General features: G+C 39.2%; 1 protein-coding gene across 1 annotated transcript in view; it reads right to left on the bottom strand.

The window, feature by feature from the left end:
* The window catches only part of OPHN1 (oligophrenin 1), a 278,964-nt gene that overhangs the window by 70,780 nt on the left and 188,965 nt on the right, over positions 1–19,219 (bottom strand). Inside the window, exon 13 of the mRNA XM_037054966.1 lies at positions 3,503–3,587. Within this exon, the coding sequence (XP_036910861.1) occupies positions 3,503–3,587 (85 nt within the window). The remainder of the gene's footprint in view (positions 1–3,502; positions 3,588–19,219) is intronic.

Genomic DNA, 19,219 nt, shown 5'->3' on the forward strand with positions numbered 1-19,219 from the left:
TTTCCCACTTCCAACTGCCTGCTTAAGATCCTATCCTGCTTTCTTCAAAGACATCCTAATTTGACATATCCAAAACCTAACTTGTCATCTCAAATCAAGTATTTTTCTTGTGTTTCCTAAATCAATAAATGCATTACTATCATTTGGTTGTGTGGGCCAGAAACATGGAAGTCATTATTTTATCTCCCCTAGCTTAATATCCAATTTCACTCCCCAAATCTCTTTTTGTAATTAAGCATTTTTTTAACTACAGCTTATACTCAATATTATTTTGTATTAGTTTCAGGTGTGCAGAATAGTGGTTAAGACAAAGATAGAGCTAACTCTCCTGACTACACTTATTTCTACGAATGCCCGGTGCTAACCCTCATCCAAGGAGAAGCACAGTGTCCTTCCTGAATTTCCTAACAGCAATACCTTGCTAATCGGTTTCCACCTGCACCTATTTTGTTTCCCTCTAATATGACCTCTATTTTTTTTTCAAAATAAAAATCTCATCATGGAATCTCCTGCTTAACATCTTTCAATACAGAGTGGGCAAAAGTAGTTTTATAGTTGTTGGCATGGAAAATAACACAATAATCAATAAGTAACAATACAAGTTTCGCATACTCACAACCACAAACCTACTTTTGCCTATCCCTGTATATTCCCATTCCTTTTAAGATAAATCCAGACCCAAATTCTTTAAGATTTTATTTATTTACTTTTAGAGAGAGGGGAAGGGAGGGAGAAATTCAGGGAGAGAAACATCAATATGAGAAACATTGACTGGTTGCCTCTCGCCCATCCCAACCAGGGACCTACCTGTACCCCAGGCATGTGCCCTGACCAGGAATCTAATCAATGACTTTTTGCTTTGTGGAACAATGGCCAACTGACTGAGCTACACCCAGCAGGGCCAGACCCCAATTCTTATAGTGTCCTATAAGGCCTTGCATGAAATGGCCCATACATCTCTCTCCCTCCCTCCTACACTCAATACTCCACCTATAAAATGGTACATGGAGTTACTTCGTGCAGCCTTCCTTCCTCTTATTTCAGAATTTTGCATGCTCAGTTCTGTCTGGAGCAGCCTCCCACAGTTGCCTCCCATAATAATTCAAATCTCCATTCAAATAAACAAGCAGAATAAATCAGGTCTTCTTGTTCCCTGCCTCCACAATACCTTGTGCCTTTCCCTCAGAGCCCTTATTATAGCTGGTTATATTTGTATAATTATTTGTCTTTTGTCTGCCTCCTTCACTGTTCTAGAACCTTTTTAAGGTCAGTGACTGTATCTACTCACAGCTGCATGCCTACAGCCTAACACTATGCTAGACTTAAAGTAGGTACTCAGGACATATTTACTGAATGATTTAGCAAATGGTGGATTGAATGAAGGAGATGCGCACTGCTGGAGTAAATTTACATGCTGGGAGGAAAGAACCAGACGAATGAGAGAGGTCAGAGACATAGGAGAGAGAAGGGATAGTTTTTAGAGTATTTTTCTGGAAATGATGCAGATAATGGGTGAGCTACCTACCCAAAACATGGAGGCGGCCCACTCTGAAAATACTGATATCTTTGAGAAATCTTCAGAGTGTTGACTGGCTAGTGCCTATTAAAGGCCTATGAATAAACGTCTTAAGGACTAACATCTCCTACTGGGGGTGCTACCCTCTCGCACTTTCAGCCTCGATCTTCCCACCCTTCACAAGGGCCACACTTTTATTGAGGGATGAATGAAGAAGATGTAATGTGTGAAGGAACTGAAGCTACTTATAAAACTTCAAAAAAAATGACTCCTTTAAAGAAGGCTACAGAGTCACTTACACTCACTCTTCTTACCATCACAAGTCTCTTGAAAATATGCATCATAGATTTTTCCCTATCTTTAATAAATTACCCAAGCAACTCCAAGAAGACCACAGTCCCTGGCAGCAGGGAATAAGGGAAGAAGAGGCTCTAATATGCATGGCCTTACAAGGCAGAGATATTTAGATTTAACTAATGTGAGCTGTGACCATGGATACTACTTAATAGGGGAGAAGATGCACTTCAATTTCCTCGTCTGTAAAATGAGTCCTAATGCCTCCTATCTTATAAAGGGTCACCGTGAGAAAAAAAAAACAATGATGCTGTCAGTGTAAGCAAGGAGAACACTGCTTGGCACTCAACATATGCTCCAACAACAGTATCTTTTTTATTTGGCAGATGCAAGAGAAATACTCCTGAAGAAAGCATTCATGTTTATATAACGTTCTAGAATTACGCCACAGCAGAAGGTCATTTAAGAGAGATATCTGGAACCCAATCTATTTTGGATTAATGATACTTCCCGGAGCTTAAGTATCTACCTTAATGACTACAAAGTACAATAATTGAAAAATAGACAGTGTAGCACAGAAAATATGGTACATACTATGGAATATAAAGAATGGGTGAAGGGTTTTCAGGAACAACTACAAAGAACACATGGACAAAACCAAGGCAGGGTAGAATCAGGGGAGGGGGGTGGGGGGACAGGTTGGGGGGCAAAAGGCAGAAAACTGTACTTGAACAACAAAAAAGTTTTTTTAAAAAATAAAGAATGGTAAGAAGTGAATGTGTTTAAAAAATATATATGTAACACCTGGCTGGTATGGGTCAGTGGATTGAGTGCCAGCCTGTGAACCAAAGGGTCACCAGTTTGATTCCCAGTCATGGCACATGCCTGGGTTGGGGGCCAGGTCCCCAGTATGGAGCATGAGAGAGGTAACCACACATTGGTGTTTCTCTCCCTCTCTTTCTCCTTCCTTTCCCCTTTCTCTAAAAATAAATAAGTAAAATATTTTTTAAATGAAAACATATATGTAACACATAATTTTATATAATATAAATGTATGCTAATAAACTGAACAATATATTCATCATTGTGAATCCCCCCAAATTTGCTGGAAAGTACAATTTTCTCCCTACCATTGTCATTTAATTTAATTCCAATATTTTTAAGGTTGTATTTTATTGTTTTTTCCATTATATCAATTAAAGCATGAGATATGAAATCCACCCACAAACACACACAGACAAAAGTAGGGTGATTATCAGAGGAAAAGGGGGTGGAGGCAGGTAGAAAAAGGTAAAGGAGGGATGAATGGTGATGGAAGGAGACTTGACTTAGGGTGGTGAACACACAATACAACATACAGATGATGTATTATAGAATTGTACGCCTAAAACCCATATAATTTTATTAACCAATGTTACCCCATAAACTAAATAAATAAATAAAATAATTTTCTCCTAAAAAAAAGTCATTTTTCAGCAACAGTTCTATTAGTTTGAGGCTTCCCTTGCTTAAATTCCCAGATTTAAAAAAATGTTTTCTAATGCACATTCTTTAACAGAAATCCTTTTCACTCGCTTTTTCTTTAGCAATCTGATCCAATATCCTGGAACCGGGACCACATTAACTCCAATCTCCATGCACACACATTTCACCAACTGTGAAAAGTAAGGCCCCCAGTCCCACCAGGCATACCTGAGGTAGAATTTCAAGGAGCTGGTGATTGTCTTAATGTCCCAGTCACTATTATGAAAATCAACATCTCCTGGGCATTTAGGATCTATTTGACAAAAAATAAAGGGGGAGGGGGGAGAGAAAAAAGTTAATGTTCCAAAGATCTTACCTTTCACCCCTTTTAAAAGAAGAATAAAGTGCATTGATTAAAAATTAATTACTCTAAACAGTTTTCAAGAGATGAAAACTTTACAAAAAATGTATTCGATTGATGTCTTAAAAATTCCCTTGGATTTATATCAGTCAGGCATGGAAGGAGCTTGGAAATCATGTCTCCCATTCACACAAGAAGAAAAAAAGTAGAACAAGCGAAAAACAAACTCGGTTTAGATCAATCGGAGGGCTGAGGTCATACATAGGGTGAACTACCATCCCCAAAACTGAAGAGATAGACAGGCATATACAGAGAATCAAAACTCACTAGAGTAGAGGCTGAAGAGCAGAAAACTCCTTGGGAACAAATACAGGGTTAGGAAAGTCCGATCTGTAACTGACGAATTGCTAGAGACTTGGTGTGGACAAGTTTGAGATTGAAAAGCTCTACAGGTGCCTAGTCCTAGGGGAAAGGGGCCTCATCAAGTTCTCACAATGAAGATCTGAGAAAAATCTCTCATGTTTTCATGCTTCTGAGAGAAGAGAAAAAGTAGCCTTTTAAATAATATGCACAGAGCATTTTGTTCTTCTAAAACAAGCCCTGCCCTCAAGAAAAACTATTTTACCAGATCCTAATATATCAGGGTTTTACCAGAGTTTAACTGATCTAGGAAAATGGAAATTCTCAACTACAGACCAGCTTCTCTTCCTGTCTCTTCTAAATAGGAAAACCAAAATAAAACTGAGAAGCACTTATGAAGGTCACAGGCCAGGGGCACAGGCTCACTAAAAGACTAAGCTGTAATTAGAGGCCTGTAGAATGCTACCCGTCTCCTGATACCTTACCACCACATCAACAGGCTTCCTGGATGATAACACGGAAATATGACTAAAATAACTATGCTTCTCAGAGAGTATTTAAGAAGTCTCTGGGGGAAACCAAAGAAGACAGGGGAAATAAAAGCAAGGGCACCAGAGATAAGTTTGGCCCCTGGCCTATAAATACAACAAACAGTTAACTCAGGCTAAACCTTGGCCAGATAAACAAACACAAAATTACAGGAGATACTAAAAAACAAGCAACCCCCCCCAAAAAAAAAACCCACATAATTTGAAGACACACAGCAAACATCAGAACCAGACACAGATATGAAAGAGATGTTGGAATTATCACACTGGGAATTTCAAACAACTATGATTACTATGTTAAGGTCTATAATGATGGCAACATAAAAGAGGAGATGGATAATATAATCAGAGAGATGGAAATTATAAGAAAAAAACCAAAAGGAAATTCTGGAATCAAAAACATGGTAATAGCCCCTCTGGTATGATCCAAAGGATTGAGTACTGGCCTGCAAACCGAAGGATTGCTGCTTCGATTCCCAGTCAGGGCACATACCTGGGTTTCAGGCCGGGGCCCCAGTAGGGAGCATACAAGAGGCAACCACACACTGATGTTTCTCTCCCTCTCTTTCTCCCTCCCTTCCCTGTCTCTAAAAATAAATAAATAAAATCTTTTAAAAAAAACCACGGTAATAAAAATGAAGAATTCTTTCACTATGCTCATCAATGGACTAGACACAGCTGAGAAAACAATCAGTGAGCTTGAAGAAATGTTAACAGAAAGTTCCAAAATTAAAATGCAAAGAGAAAAAAGAATGAATGAAAACAAAAAAATCCAAGAACTCTGGGACAATAACAAAAGGTATAGCATACATTTAATGAGAATACCAGAAAGAGAAGAAATAGAAAGGAAACAGCAGAAATATCAGAAGGAATAAAGAGGGAGAATTTCCCAAAACTGATGATAAACAACAAACCACAGATGCAGGAAGCTCAGAAAACACCAAGCAGAATACATACTGAAACATCTACACCTAGGCATATAATATTTACACTAAGTATCAAAAACAAAGAAAAAACCTTGATAGAAGCCAGAAAGGGGGAAAAAACCCGCCTTACCAAAGAAGGAGCAAGGGTAAGAATAACATCTCAGAAACCACACAAGAAGAGAGTGGAGGGAAATATGTGAACTGTTAAAAGAAAAGAAGACCAGACTGAATTCTGTACCCAGTGAAATTATCTTTCAGAAGTGAAGGAGAAATACTTTCTCATTTAAACAAACATTGAGGAAATTTGTTACCAGTGCGACTGCCTTGCAAAAAGACATTAAAAGAAGTTCTTTATAGAGGAAGCTACATGTCAATAACTCAGATCTACATAAAGAAAGGAAGAGTATGAAAGGAGAAGTAAATGGTGGTAAATAAAACCTTTAATTTCTCTTATTCTTAATTGATCTAACAAGTAAAAGTTCAAAATAATAGGAACAAGGCATTCAGTGGTTATAGCTTATAGATAAGGGAAATGAATAAAAACAATGTTATAAGTGATTAAAGAGAAGAACTAGGAATACTCTGCTATAAGGCATACTCTGCTATAAGGCATAAGAACTAATACTATTCATGTAGTGATATAGTGTTATTTAAAAGATGACTCAGGCCCTGACTGGTGTGGCTCAGTTGGTTGGGCATCATCCCACAAAGGAAAAGGTTGCTGGTTCGATTCCCAGTCAGCACATGCCTGAGTCGCAGGTTGAATCCCAGGTCAAGGTGCATACAAGAGGCAACCGATCCATGTTTCTCTCTTGCATCAATGTTTTATTCCCTCTCTTTCTCCCTCCCACCCCGTTTCTAAAAGTAAATGCATATAAAAATCTTTTAAAAAATAAAAAAGGACTTGGATAAGTTATAAGTGTGTATTATAAATGCATGGGAAAACGCTAAAAATGTTTCACAAAAAGTATAATTCATAGGCTAACAAAAGAAACAACTGGAATCATACAAAATACTCAAACCCAGAGAAGGCAGAGAAAGAGTGGAAGACAAAAAGAGAAATAAAGAATAAGGATAATGAATAGAAAGCAATAAAATATATGACAGATTTTAATCCAACTGTAACAGTAATCATTTGAAATAATGATATAAACATACTGACTAAAAGACAAAGAGTATCAGAGTGTATTTAAAAAATCAAGACTCAATTGTATATTGCCTACCAGAAGTCCACTTTAAATGTAAAGACACTTGTAGATTAAATATTAAAAAACAGGAAAAGATACACCATGCTAGCACTAATCAAAACAAAGCAGGAGTAGCTCTATTTCAAACAAAGCAGACTTCAGATCAAGAAAAATTATCAGGGACAAAGAAAGCCATTACCTAAAAAGATTAACTTAAGAAGATAACAATCTTTACCAGGTATACCATCAACAACAAAGCACCAAAATACATGAGAAAAAAATGATATAATGGCAATGATGTGAATCAGCTATTATTTCTGGGTACTTCAACACTAGATCCCACAGGCAGAAAATTCGAAAGGATATAATTGAACTGAATTGGACCACCAATAAACTGGATCTAATTGACGTGAATAGACCACTTCATCCAGCACAGCAGTATACATATTCATCTCAAGTCCAGATGGAACATTCACCAAGAGAGACCACATCCTGGGCCATAAAATACACCTCAACAAATGTAAAGAATAGCAGTCATGCAAAATCTGTTCTCTGATTACAATGTATTAAACTAGAAAGCAGTAACAGTAAGATATCTGAAAACTCCCAAAATACTTGGAAATTACACAACGCACTTCTAAATAACATGCCAGTCAAAGAAAGAACAAGAGAAATTTTAAAACATTTCACACTAAAGTAAAATAAAAATATAGCTTATAAAAATTTGTGGGGTGCAGCAAAAGCAATGCTCAGAGAGAAATATACAGCATTGAATACATATATTAGACAAGTAAGAAGAGCCAAAATCAGTACTCTAAACTTCCACCTTATGAAACTACAAAAAGAACAAACAAAACCCAAAGGAGGCAGAAGAAATAATAAAAATTAGAATAGATAATCCATGGAATTAAAAACAGGAAATCAATAAAGAAAATCAACGAAGCCAAAAGACAGTTCTTTGAAAACCTCAAGAAAATTGATAACCCTTTAGCTATGTTAATTGAGAAACAAAAAGAGAAGAAACAAAGAACTAATGTCAGAAATGAAAGTGACATTCACTACTGATCCCACGGACAATGAAAGGGAAATCAAGGGTATTAGACAGAGCTCTATGGCTATAAATTGGACAACCTTGATGAAATGCACCAATTTCTCCAAAGACACATTCTATCAAAATTCACACACACACACACACACACACACACACACAAATAGAAAATCTAAATAGACTGATATCTATTAAAGAAATTGAACCAATGATTAATAACCTGCCCAAAGAGAAAGCATCAGACCCAGATTTGTTAACTTATAAATCCTACCAAATATTTAAGACAGAAATTATACCATTCTTTGCAGTGTCTTCCAGAAAAATAGAAGCAAAGGGAGTACTGCCTAACTTATTCTATGAGGCCAGCATTACTCTAATACCAACCACACAAAGATATAACAACCAAGGAAAACTACAGCTGGAATATCTCTTATGAATATAAATGCAAACATCCAGAACAAAATATTAGCAAATACAATACAACACTGTATAAATCCCACAACCAAATGGGATTTATTATAGGTATGTAAGGCTGATTAAACTTTCAAAAATCTATGTGTTATCCGTCATCACATTAATAAGCTACAGGAAAAAAAGCATATGATCATGTGAATAGCTACAGAAAAAGCAACTGACAAATCTAATGCCTAATTACAATAAAAAATTCTTAGTAAACTGGGGGTGGGGGAGAGAGAGAGAGAGAACACAACTTGATAAAGAACATCTTTTAAAAACATACAGCTAACATTATACTTAATAGTGAAAGAGAGAATGCTTCCCCCTCTAAGATCAGGAATGAAGCGAAGACGTCCTCTTTCATCACTCCTATTTAATGTTGCACTGAATACTAGTTAATGAAATAAGAGAAGAAAAGAAAAATAAAAGAAAAGGCATACAGACTGGGAAGGAAGAATTAAAACTGCCTTTGTTCACAGATGAAATGACCACCATCACAAAACATCAACAATGACAACAAAACCCCTGGACCTAAATAACTGTAAGGTTGCAGGGTACAAGGTTAATAAACAAGTCAATTACATTTGTGCATAGCAGCAATGATTGAAATATGAAATGAGAAAAATAACATCATTTACATCAGTACCCCCAAAATGAAATTCTTAGATATAAACTTAACAAAATATGTACAAGAGCTATATGAAGAAGAGTATAAAACCCTGCTAAAATAAATCATGGATCTAAATCAATGGAGAGATATTCCATATACATGGGTAGGAAGTCTCAGTATGGCAGTTCCTTCTAACTTCATCTATACATTCAGTGCAATCCCACTCAAAATCCCAGCCAGTGACCCTGTGGATATCAAAAACTAACCTGAAAGTTTATATGGAAAGGCAACAGATAGGCAACGCAATATTGGGGAAGAACAGTCTCAGCACTAACACTATCCAACTTTAAGACTTACTATAAAGTGCCCTGGCTGGCGTAGCTCAGTGGATTGAGCATAGGCCTGTGAACCAAAGGATCAAGGTTTGATTCCTGGCCAGGACACATGCCTGGGTTGCAGGCCAGTTCCCAGCAGGGGACTCATGAGAGGCAACCATACATTGATATTTCTCTCCCTCTCTCCTTCTTTTCCCCTCTAAAAGATGAATAAAATCTTTTTAAAAAGTTAAAAATAAATTTTAAAAAACACTTACTATAAAGCTACGGTAATCAAGACAGTAAGTGAATGCCTTGATTCAGGCTACACTAACAAAATGCCGGAGACTGAGTGACTTATAAACAGAAATTTATTTTTCACAGTTCTAGATGTGGAAGGCCAAGGTGCCAGCATGGTCAGGGTCTGGTGAAGACCATCTTCTGTGTTATAGCCTGCAGGCTTCTCACTCTGGAATCTCTTATAAAACAGCATTTATCTCATGAACCCACATGATCCCCCATCACCTCCAGAAGACTCTACTGCCTAACACCATTAATGTTGGCGGGGGTCGTCAAGATTCAATATGAAGTTTAGGGAACACCTTCAGACCACAGCATTCTACCTCTACTGCCCTCTCAATTTCATGTTGTTTTCACAAGTAAAATACATTCACTTCATCCCTATATTTCCAAAAGCTCATTCTTCTCTACATCAACTCAAAAGTTCAAGGCCAAATGTCACATCTAAATATGATCTAAATCAGATATGGGTGAGATAATTCATCTTAAGGAAACTGCTCTCCACCTGTGAACCTGTTAAACACGTTAGGTGCTTCCAAAATTCAATGGTGGAACAGGCACAGAACAAACATTCCCTTTCCAAACTAGAAAGAAGAAATAAATAAAAAAGGGATAACAGGTCCTTGAGCAAGTCTAAAAGCTTAAGGGCCCACTGGGGTGGGGATTCCTCCTTCTGCACCACAACCCACTGGGGTGCAGCTTCTGCTCCCAAGGCTTTGGGCGGCCCCACTCCCATGCGTTTGTCAGGCACAGCCCACGCTGCGACTCTCCTGGGTTAGAGTTCAATGCCTGGGGTTCTCCCAGACAGGAACTGCAGACAGGTGGTTCTGCTAGTCTGGAGACATGGTGGAAATCCTGCTCCCACAGCTTTCCTGGGCATCGTGCTAGTTCGGGGCTCTCTGTGATGGTCCTGGCCATCACAATGACCCTTTGCTTCCATGCATGAAAACATACATGGAGATAGCCACACTCACATAGCTCTTACACTCTGCAAGATGGCAGAGAAGCCACTATGGTGATGCCCCCAAACGTTTACTGCCTGTGTTCTCCAGAGAGGCAACCACTCAGTCTGTGCCTGTGTGTCCAGTGCACCCACAGAATCCTTTTCTCCCAGAACAGTGTCTGGCATATAGGAGATAGACTCCATCTTTTGCAATGGGAAAAGGCAAAGGAATCCTGGCTACAGGAATCACCATGCCAATTGCTGAAATGAGAAGGATATATCCTCCAATATAAAATGGACCTTGGTGCCCTGGCTGGTGTAGCTCAGTGGATTGAGCGCAAGCCTGCGAACCACACGATCGCGGTTCGATTCCCAGTCAGGCAGGGCACATGCCTGGGTTGCAGGCCAGTTCCCAGCAGGGGACCCATGGGAGGCAACCATACATTGATATTTCTGTCTTTCTCTCCTTCCCTTCCCCTCTAAAAATAAATAAATAAAAATCTTTAAAAAAAAATGGACCTTGGTATGATCTGAAGCACACTGCAGCTTTATTTGTGTAAAAGCTTGGCCCCGTCCAAGGTCTTGTTTCACTTTCAGTGAAAGTACAATGGCCATCCATTTAGCCAGGTGTCTCTCCTATTGAGGCTGCTTAATTGGCAATCAAGTGAGGCTATCCACCCCAATTTTATCTCACTTGATTTCAAAGCACATGGGTCAGCATGTAACTGACAAGATTATGATTCTGCATTCCAATTACTTCTCAGAGAATGCAAATGCCACCTTTAGATAGCCTAATTCTTTTTTAAAAAAATTATTTATTTTGTTGTTGTTCAAGTACAGTTGTCTCCATTCTCCCCCTACCACTCCCTCCAGCCCCACCCTTCCCCACCTCCCACTCTCAATCCTACCCCACTTTGGCTCTGCCCATGTGTCCTTTATACATGCTCCCTGATAACCCTTCCCCTATTTTCCCCCATTATCTCCCTCCCCCTGGTTACTGTCAGTTTGTTCCTTATTTCAATGTCTCTGGTTATATTTTGCTTGCTTGCTTGTTTTGTTCATTAGGTTTCACTTATATCTGAATAGACACTTCTCCAAGGATGACATACAAAGGGCCCAGACACATATGAAAGCATGCTCAGCATCACTAGCCATCAGAGAGGTGCAAATTAAAACCACAATGAGATAGCCTAATGCTTATATACATCTCCATGACATGAGAGCATGTATAGAGGGTTATCTGAACCACATGCAGTCCATCTACCCTCTAGGCTGGTGACTGTACTGCTCTTTTCCACCCAAACACAATGCCTTCTGACTCTGTGATTCACCACAGTAGCATCTGTTGGAGAAATTATTTTTCCCCCTTTTTATCCATTTGGATCTGAAGGTTTGGGGCAAGAACTCACGCTAATACAAACCCAAATATGACTCCTGCTTGTCTATAATGCAATAGACCAAACAAACTGAAATGTTATCAGGTCTAGGCAAAGTCAATGTTGTTCAAAAATACCCTGATGAATCAAAATACAAGCATCCCCCGCTGAGAAAAGCATTTACTGTGAGAAAGGATTTAAAACTTTGCTGATAGAAGTTGTCAGTATGATTGAAGGTGACTGCAGTGAAATTCAAATAGTAATAAAGATAAAAATCATTCTTAGCCTAGTAATAAAAGAATATTTCTTCAACCCAGTAAATATCTACAGTGGTGCACTGGTAAATGACTAATGACTATGTTGGCTTGGGGAGGAAAAAAGCCTTGGTTTGTAGCATTTGCCAATTTCTATGGTATGGGGCCGCTTAAGCTATCAACACGATGTTAATGAACTTGAAGCTGCGAAAAGAGGTGCACAGTAAGGTCTTACAAGCCAGTACAAGCTGCCACCAGCACCACTGAATGTGTCTCAAATGATCAGTACACGGCATAATTAATGGTGAAACACTGAAACTGAGGACCAGAAGTCAGAAAGGAATCCTGCTTTCACCAGTATTATTTATCATTGAGCCAGAGTGTTTGGACTAACAATTCTCCTGGAAACATCCGAGAAGCTTTTTAAAAGGACAATGCCCAGGCTCTGCCTTACATGAATTAAATCAGAATTTAAGGAGGTGAGTCTTGATTTTTTAAACTCTACTGGTCACTTCAATGAATAGCAAGAGTGGTAAACCACTGGGCTACCTAGTGGAATTAAACAAGAAACAAGAGACTTCCGCCAAGATGGAAGCATAGGTGGAAACACTGTGCCTTCTCCCACAACCAAGTTTGAATAAAACAAAGGTTTGGAGAAACAAAGACACAACCAAAGGACAGAAAATTGAATTACACGGAAGTCCGACTACATCTAACCGTTCAACAGGGACGGTAAGAGGGGCGGAGCCAGCAGCGAGCAGGGTCGGGCAGGACAGGGCCCCGACCCAGGTGCGCAGGCAGACGAGAACCAGCTGGGGTGCAGGGCAGACCACGGGCGCATATTCGCACACAGTGAGACAGACCACGCAGGCCCCAGAGGGCGAGGGCTGACAGCGGTGGCACACTCGCGAGCAGTGGGACGAAACGCGTGGGCCAGGTGACGGCAGCAACTGCGGCACCGGTGAGGGCCGTGGCGGCAGGTGGTAGACAGGACGCCATAGTCCCTCTTTGACCCCGCCCGCACATACAGTGTCACAACCCAGCAACTTAGTTGCCCTTCGGCACCGGTGAGGGCCGGGGCGGCAGGCGGCAGACGGGACGCCAGAGTCCCTCTTTGACCCCGCTCCCACGTACAGCATCACAACCTAGCAACTTAGTTGCCCTGCAATACCGGTGAGAGCCATTGTCGCTCTTTGACCCCGCCCCCACATACAACGTCATAACCCAGCGACTTAGTTGCCCTGTTCTAGTGAACATTTTAGGGCTCTAATCCTGCTATGGAACAGGCACGAACAACCCGAAAGATGGCACAAGAAGAACTCAAAGTCCAATAGCCAATAACTCTCAGCGACCAAGAAATTGCCAGCCTCTCAGAAGCACAATTCAGGACACTATTTATCAGGATGCTCACAGAACTGGTAGATTATAGTCACAAATTAGAGGAACATAGTCACAAATTAGAGGAACATATGAAGGCTAAACTAATTGAAATGAAGGGAGATGCACAGGAAACCAATAGTGATGGAAAGGAAACTGGGACTCAAATCAATGGAATGGACCAGAAGGAAGAACAAAACATCCCACCAGAAAGGAATGAAGAAATGAGAATTCAAAAAAATGAGGAGAGGCTTAGGAACCTCCAGGACATCTTTAAACGTTCCAACATCCGGATTATAGGGGTACCAGAAGGGGGAAAGAAACAGCCACGAGTGGAAAACGTATTTGAACAAATAATAAAGGAGAACTTCCCCAGTCTGGCAAAGGAAATAGACTTCCAGGAAATCCAGGAAGCTCAGAGAGTGCCAAAGAAGTTGGACCCAAGAAGGAACACACCAAGGCACATCATAATTACATTAGCCAAGACCAAAATGAAGGAGAGAATCCTAGAAGCATCAAGGGATAAGGGGACAGTCACCTACAAAGGAGTACCCATCAGACTGTCAGCGGATTTCTCAAAAGAGACCTTACAGGCAAGAAGGGGCTGGAAAGAAGTATTCCAAGTCATGAAATCCAAAGACCTACAGCCAAGATTGCTTTATCCAGCAAAACTTTCATTTAGAATGGAAGGACAGATAAAGTGCTTCTCAGATAAGGTCAAGTTCAAGGAGTTCATCATCACCAAGCCCTTATTATATGAAATGCTAAAGGGACTTATATAAGAAAAAGAAGATGAAAAATATGAACAGTGAAAGGACAGCAAACACCCAGCTATTAAAAACCACACCTAAAACAAAAGCAAACCAAGAGGACAGCTAGATCAGGAGTGGAACCATAGAAATGAAGAACACATGGAAGGTTAGCAACAGGGGGGTGGGAGGGGGAGAAGGGGGGAGAAGGCACAGAAAATAGCATAGATGGTAGGTAGAAAATAGATAGGGGGAGGGCGAGAATAGTGGGGGAAATATAGAATCCAAAGAACTTGAGACATGTGTTTACAAACTAAGGGGGGCAGAATGGTGGGGGAGGGAAGGTGCGGGTGGAAGGGATTGAAGGGGGGGAATAGAACAACTGTAATGGTATAATCAATAAACATATTTAAAAAAAACAAGAAACAAGAAACAGAAACAGAAAAGGTAATATAATTAAACAAGAAAGAGCAAACTACATGTTCTTGTTAGAAAAAAAAAGAGGAATCATTATTTACCTTTGACATAACTGTCTACCTGAAAAACCAAAACAAACAACTGAAAATTTGTTACAATTCACGAGTTTGTTTAAAAATCTCTGATCAGAAAATAAAGATACAAAAAAATCATAAACATCCTATATACTAGCCACAATCAGTTCAAAAACTTAATCAGAAAAAAATAACCAGACTTTGTGTGTTATTTATATAATCAAACCTAGGAATAAAGTCTCTATAATTATTTAGGACTTATCAAAAGAAAAGTATAAAACATAAAAAATAAAATTTGCATAAATGAAAAACACTGTGATTCTAAATAAAAAGACTACGTATTGAAAATGCATCAACTTGGTTCCACTTAAGTTTTATATTTAATACAATTCATATTAAAATGCCAACAAACATGTTTTCTAGAATGGGATACAATATTTGTAAAGTTTACATGGAAAATGAACTAGCAAAAGTAACAAACAATTTTTAAAAGAAGAGTAATTGGTGAGAATTTGTGCCACTTAATAGTGTTACTGTCAGTATTTAACTGTAGACACTGATAAAAGGAAAAGGAGCAAAACAGTAAGACACTGAATTTAATAAACTGGGAAGCAGAAGCCTGTTTGCTTCACCAAGAAGCTACAGCTTTTCACGCTCCAGGGAAACACAGCACAGTGCTCTGCCAAGGGGAGTAACACTCCTCCCCCGCACCCAGATTATCAATGGGACACAGGTAGAGGTGCTAGACTACACAGGCCTGCCAGCCCAACTAGGGGGTTGCAAACCATCCAAAGCTTACAAAAGCCTGAGAAGTTGAATGGTCATTTTGATAAAGCACCTGATCCATTCCCAAACCAAACTCCTGCTTATAACCGTAGGAGAACAAAGAATCAATCTCTCTCTGTCTTCCAACTACTGTCTCTCCCTGCAACCTGAAAACACACTCATCCCATGAGCTCATGTGTTCTCTCTTATTAGCTATGTGGCCTCAGCAGCACCAAAGCCAGTGACCACGTGGACTCTGCCATTGCACCAGAGCAGCATGGAACAGGCTAAGCCACCTGGATGGAGACTGAGAGCACTTAGCAGCTGCCTGTGGGCTCCAAAGAACAAAGCTTTAATATGAAGCAAAAACTCTGGACCCTGGCTTTTGAGTTGACTCCACGGAGGACAAGACTGGACTTTTCCCATGGCGGGACAGACAAAGGTGGGACACTGGGAACTCAGGAGGGAAACCCCCTTAATTTTACATCATCAATAACCCACACCACAGAGCCACATCCTTCCATGCAGGTCTCAGGAATTTTTTTTTCCTCCAGATACTGCACAACTCGTTTTCCACTTATAACAATAGAAAACTGATTAATATGCTAGTCATACTAGTACAGGAATAGTCAGACCCGTGGAAAAAAATGAAAAGCTCATGGAAAAAAATGATCATGGTAAATATAAGAACTTAATATGCAATAAAAGCAGCATTATAAGTTAGTGAAAAAAGAAGCCATGCTCAATAAATGGAGCTTAGAAAATTAACTACTTGTGAAAGAATAAGATAGACTATTATTTCACAACCAAACAATATACTCAGTGTCAAATAAATAGAAGAGTTAAAGGTAAAAAATAACCTTCAAACAATTCACTAAAAACACAAGTGAATTCTTCTAAGCTCTTGGTTAGGAAATGACTTTCTGAGCATAAAGAAAATGAAGCTTTCAATGCACTCTGGAGCACACCATGGATATATTACAAGACTGAGAAGTTCTAGAAACCAGCACAGAGATGACCACTCAAGAGCTATACTTGGATCATGACTTGAGGGGGGAGCATGTAGTGAAAGTGTATATGTCCCAAATTAGCATATAGTCAGGGGCCAAATCACATCAGAGTCAACTGGGGAGGTATGGTATATAAAATGTAGATCCTTGGATCCCAAGACAAGTGATTGATTCATTGGGTCCAAAATAAGGTCTAGGAGTTTATTTGTTAGTTGGTCTTTTAAGCATGCTTTTTAAAAGACTTTATGTATTTATTTTTACAGAGAGGGGAAGGAAGGGATGGAGAAAGAGAGGGAGAGAAAGATCGATGTCAAGAGAAACATGGATCAGTTGCCTCTCACATACCCCCAGAAGAGGACCTGGCCCGCAAACCAGGCATGTGCCCTTATACTGGGAATCAAACCTCTGACCTTTTGGTCAGCAAGGAAATGCCCAATCCACTGAGCCACACCAGTCAAGGCCTATTTGTTTTTTAGTAACAGCTTCTCAAAGGTGATTCCAGAGTGAGATTGGTTTCCTGTCCTGTAATGTGATAGATAATAAGATTAAGAGTAAAAATAACCACATAAATATCTTGTCAACTATCTTGTCCAAGTTATATCAGTGGTTATAACTTGGAGTTATAACCACTCCAAGTGAGGGCACAATGGTCTTTGCCTTACTTTTAGAGGCAAGAAATATTTTTTTAAAAAAATAAAATAGTAAGAAAGGTACAGCAGGTCCTCTAATACACATGAGTCATGTCAGAGTGTCCAAAGTAATCAACAAAAATGATATTACTGTGAAAGTTCTGGATGAATAAATAGTAAGATCAGTTTTGATTACTTGCAGTTAATAAAACTGATCAAGTGAGAGAAAGAGAGAGAAGTGACTAACAGAAATTATAGGCAGAAGTGAACCCATCAGGCTCTGACACAAGTCATAAGACAGTAATGACTAATGTGAGGACTGATCAGTTTCAACAAGGAACAGGCTCTTGCTCATTCCTCTTCCTTGGTTATAAAATCTAGGCATATCATCAGACTAAAGGAGAGCTGAAGAAAGGTTACTTGTTTTGTTATTGCAGTTTATAAGGCATGTTTGTCACAGTGAAAATGGTGAAGCAGCACAAATTGCTAGTTACCAAATAGTCATGGGGATATATAAAGTATGGCATAGGGAATGTAGTCAATAATACTGTAATAACTATATATGGGGCCAGTACTGGAAATACCAGGGGGGCCACTCTGTAAAGTACATGACTGTCTAACCACTATGCTATACATATGAAACTAATGAAAAATAACATTGACATAAACTGTAATTGAAAATGAAAAAAACAAATAGGAAAGAGTATTTGGTTGCAGCAACAAAGAGATATGTCATACATTTAGTTTTAAATGGTAAGATAGGACAGAGCCCACGAACAGAGGTTGAAAGTCAATTCCACAGTGAGGAAATTTTGAGACTGTACTCTAGAGAGGCTGAATAGCCTGCTATTGACCTCGATGAGCAACTAGAAATGGGCAGTGACAACAGACTGCACAATATACTGGGTCACAGACATAAAGTGCCTTATAAGTCAATGAAAAAAAACAGCAACCCATCCATAGAAAAATAAACGTTATAAACTATATGGCAGTGGGAGACCTTTGAATATTTAATAGTGAGCCATGGTCCATAGTTCCACCAATTAGCACACAATGGTCATAAATACCAGAAATGGCCACATTGGTGCCTCCCAGCTATTTCAGCTATATATGTAGGAGAGAGAGGGGCTACACGAAAAAAAGTGAAGGCTACGTCACTCAGCAGCTTAAAATAAATATCGCATTTTTTGGACTATAAGACACACACACCCCAATTTGGGAGGAATCATGGTTGTTAATGCTGCTGCTGAGTTCTGTTTACATTTACATTGGTGAAATATTATGTTATTTATATTATTAAATATTTTACCACATTTTTTGCTTCAAAATTTTTTCCTATTTTCCTCCTCTAAAACCTAGATGTGACTTGTGGTCCAAAAATATGGGACATCTGTGGCCTACTGGTTTTCCCTGGATTCAAATTATATCAGGATTATTAACAATATTTATAACCCTGAGGCAACAATTCTGCTTTGGCAAACCTACCCAAAGAATACGTTGGAATTAACTCATCCATACATGTATCCTCACAGAAAGGGAAACCAGTGAAATGCTCAACAAGAAGAAAAAGATCTGATATAGTTTGGTTCTTTTAGCTATCGCAGTGATATGTAGGCATTAAAATCTTTGAAAAGCATTTGAAACGTATGGGATGTGCTTATGTCAAGGTACTGATGGCCATGCAAACCTAAACCTTCCTCATTCTCCCTAAAACAAAACAGAAACATCAGAAAAACTTGAAAAGACACAAAGCCATGTCCTCCGCATAAAAAACAAACAAACAAACCCGAATTACTTGTAACAGGAAAATAAACACCAAATCCCAGTGAGGTATCACTCATATTCCCCCTCCACTAACCATTGCAGAGAGCAAAAGAAATGCTGGGGAAAGTTCATTTCATGAGAAATGAAGGTCTTAGGGGGATTACGATTAATCTAAATGTAGCACCAGAATGACGGAATCCACACAAGTGTAAAATTACTGAAAAACGGCCAGGGTAGATCCGAGCACTTAGAGAAGGGTGTTCTAAGCAGTTTTCCAAAGGCAGTCTCTTAAAGGCATTGCTTCTAGAAAAGATGAAGGCAAAACATAAGGAAGAGATGCCCTTTGGAGATCAAGTGGACAAAGAGACATGAAGTAAGAGGAAAATTAAGGAAGGAACAAAGATCTACGAGGCAAATGGAATCAATATCTGGCAAAGTAGATCCCAATACAAAAAAGCATTAAATGAGACGAACAGT

Source organism: Sturnira hondurensis, unplaced genomic scaffold (genome assembly GCF_014824575.4).
Source record: "Sturnira hondurensis isolate 20B ecotype Veracruz unplaced genomic scaffold, ASM1482457v3 Scaffold0008459, whole genome shotgun sequence".
Classification (NCBI taxonomy): domain Eukaryota; kingdom Metazoa; phylum Chordata; class Mammalia; order Chiroptera; family Phyllostomidae; genus Sturnira; species Sturnira hondurensis.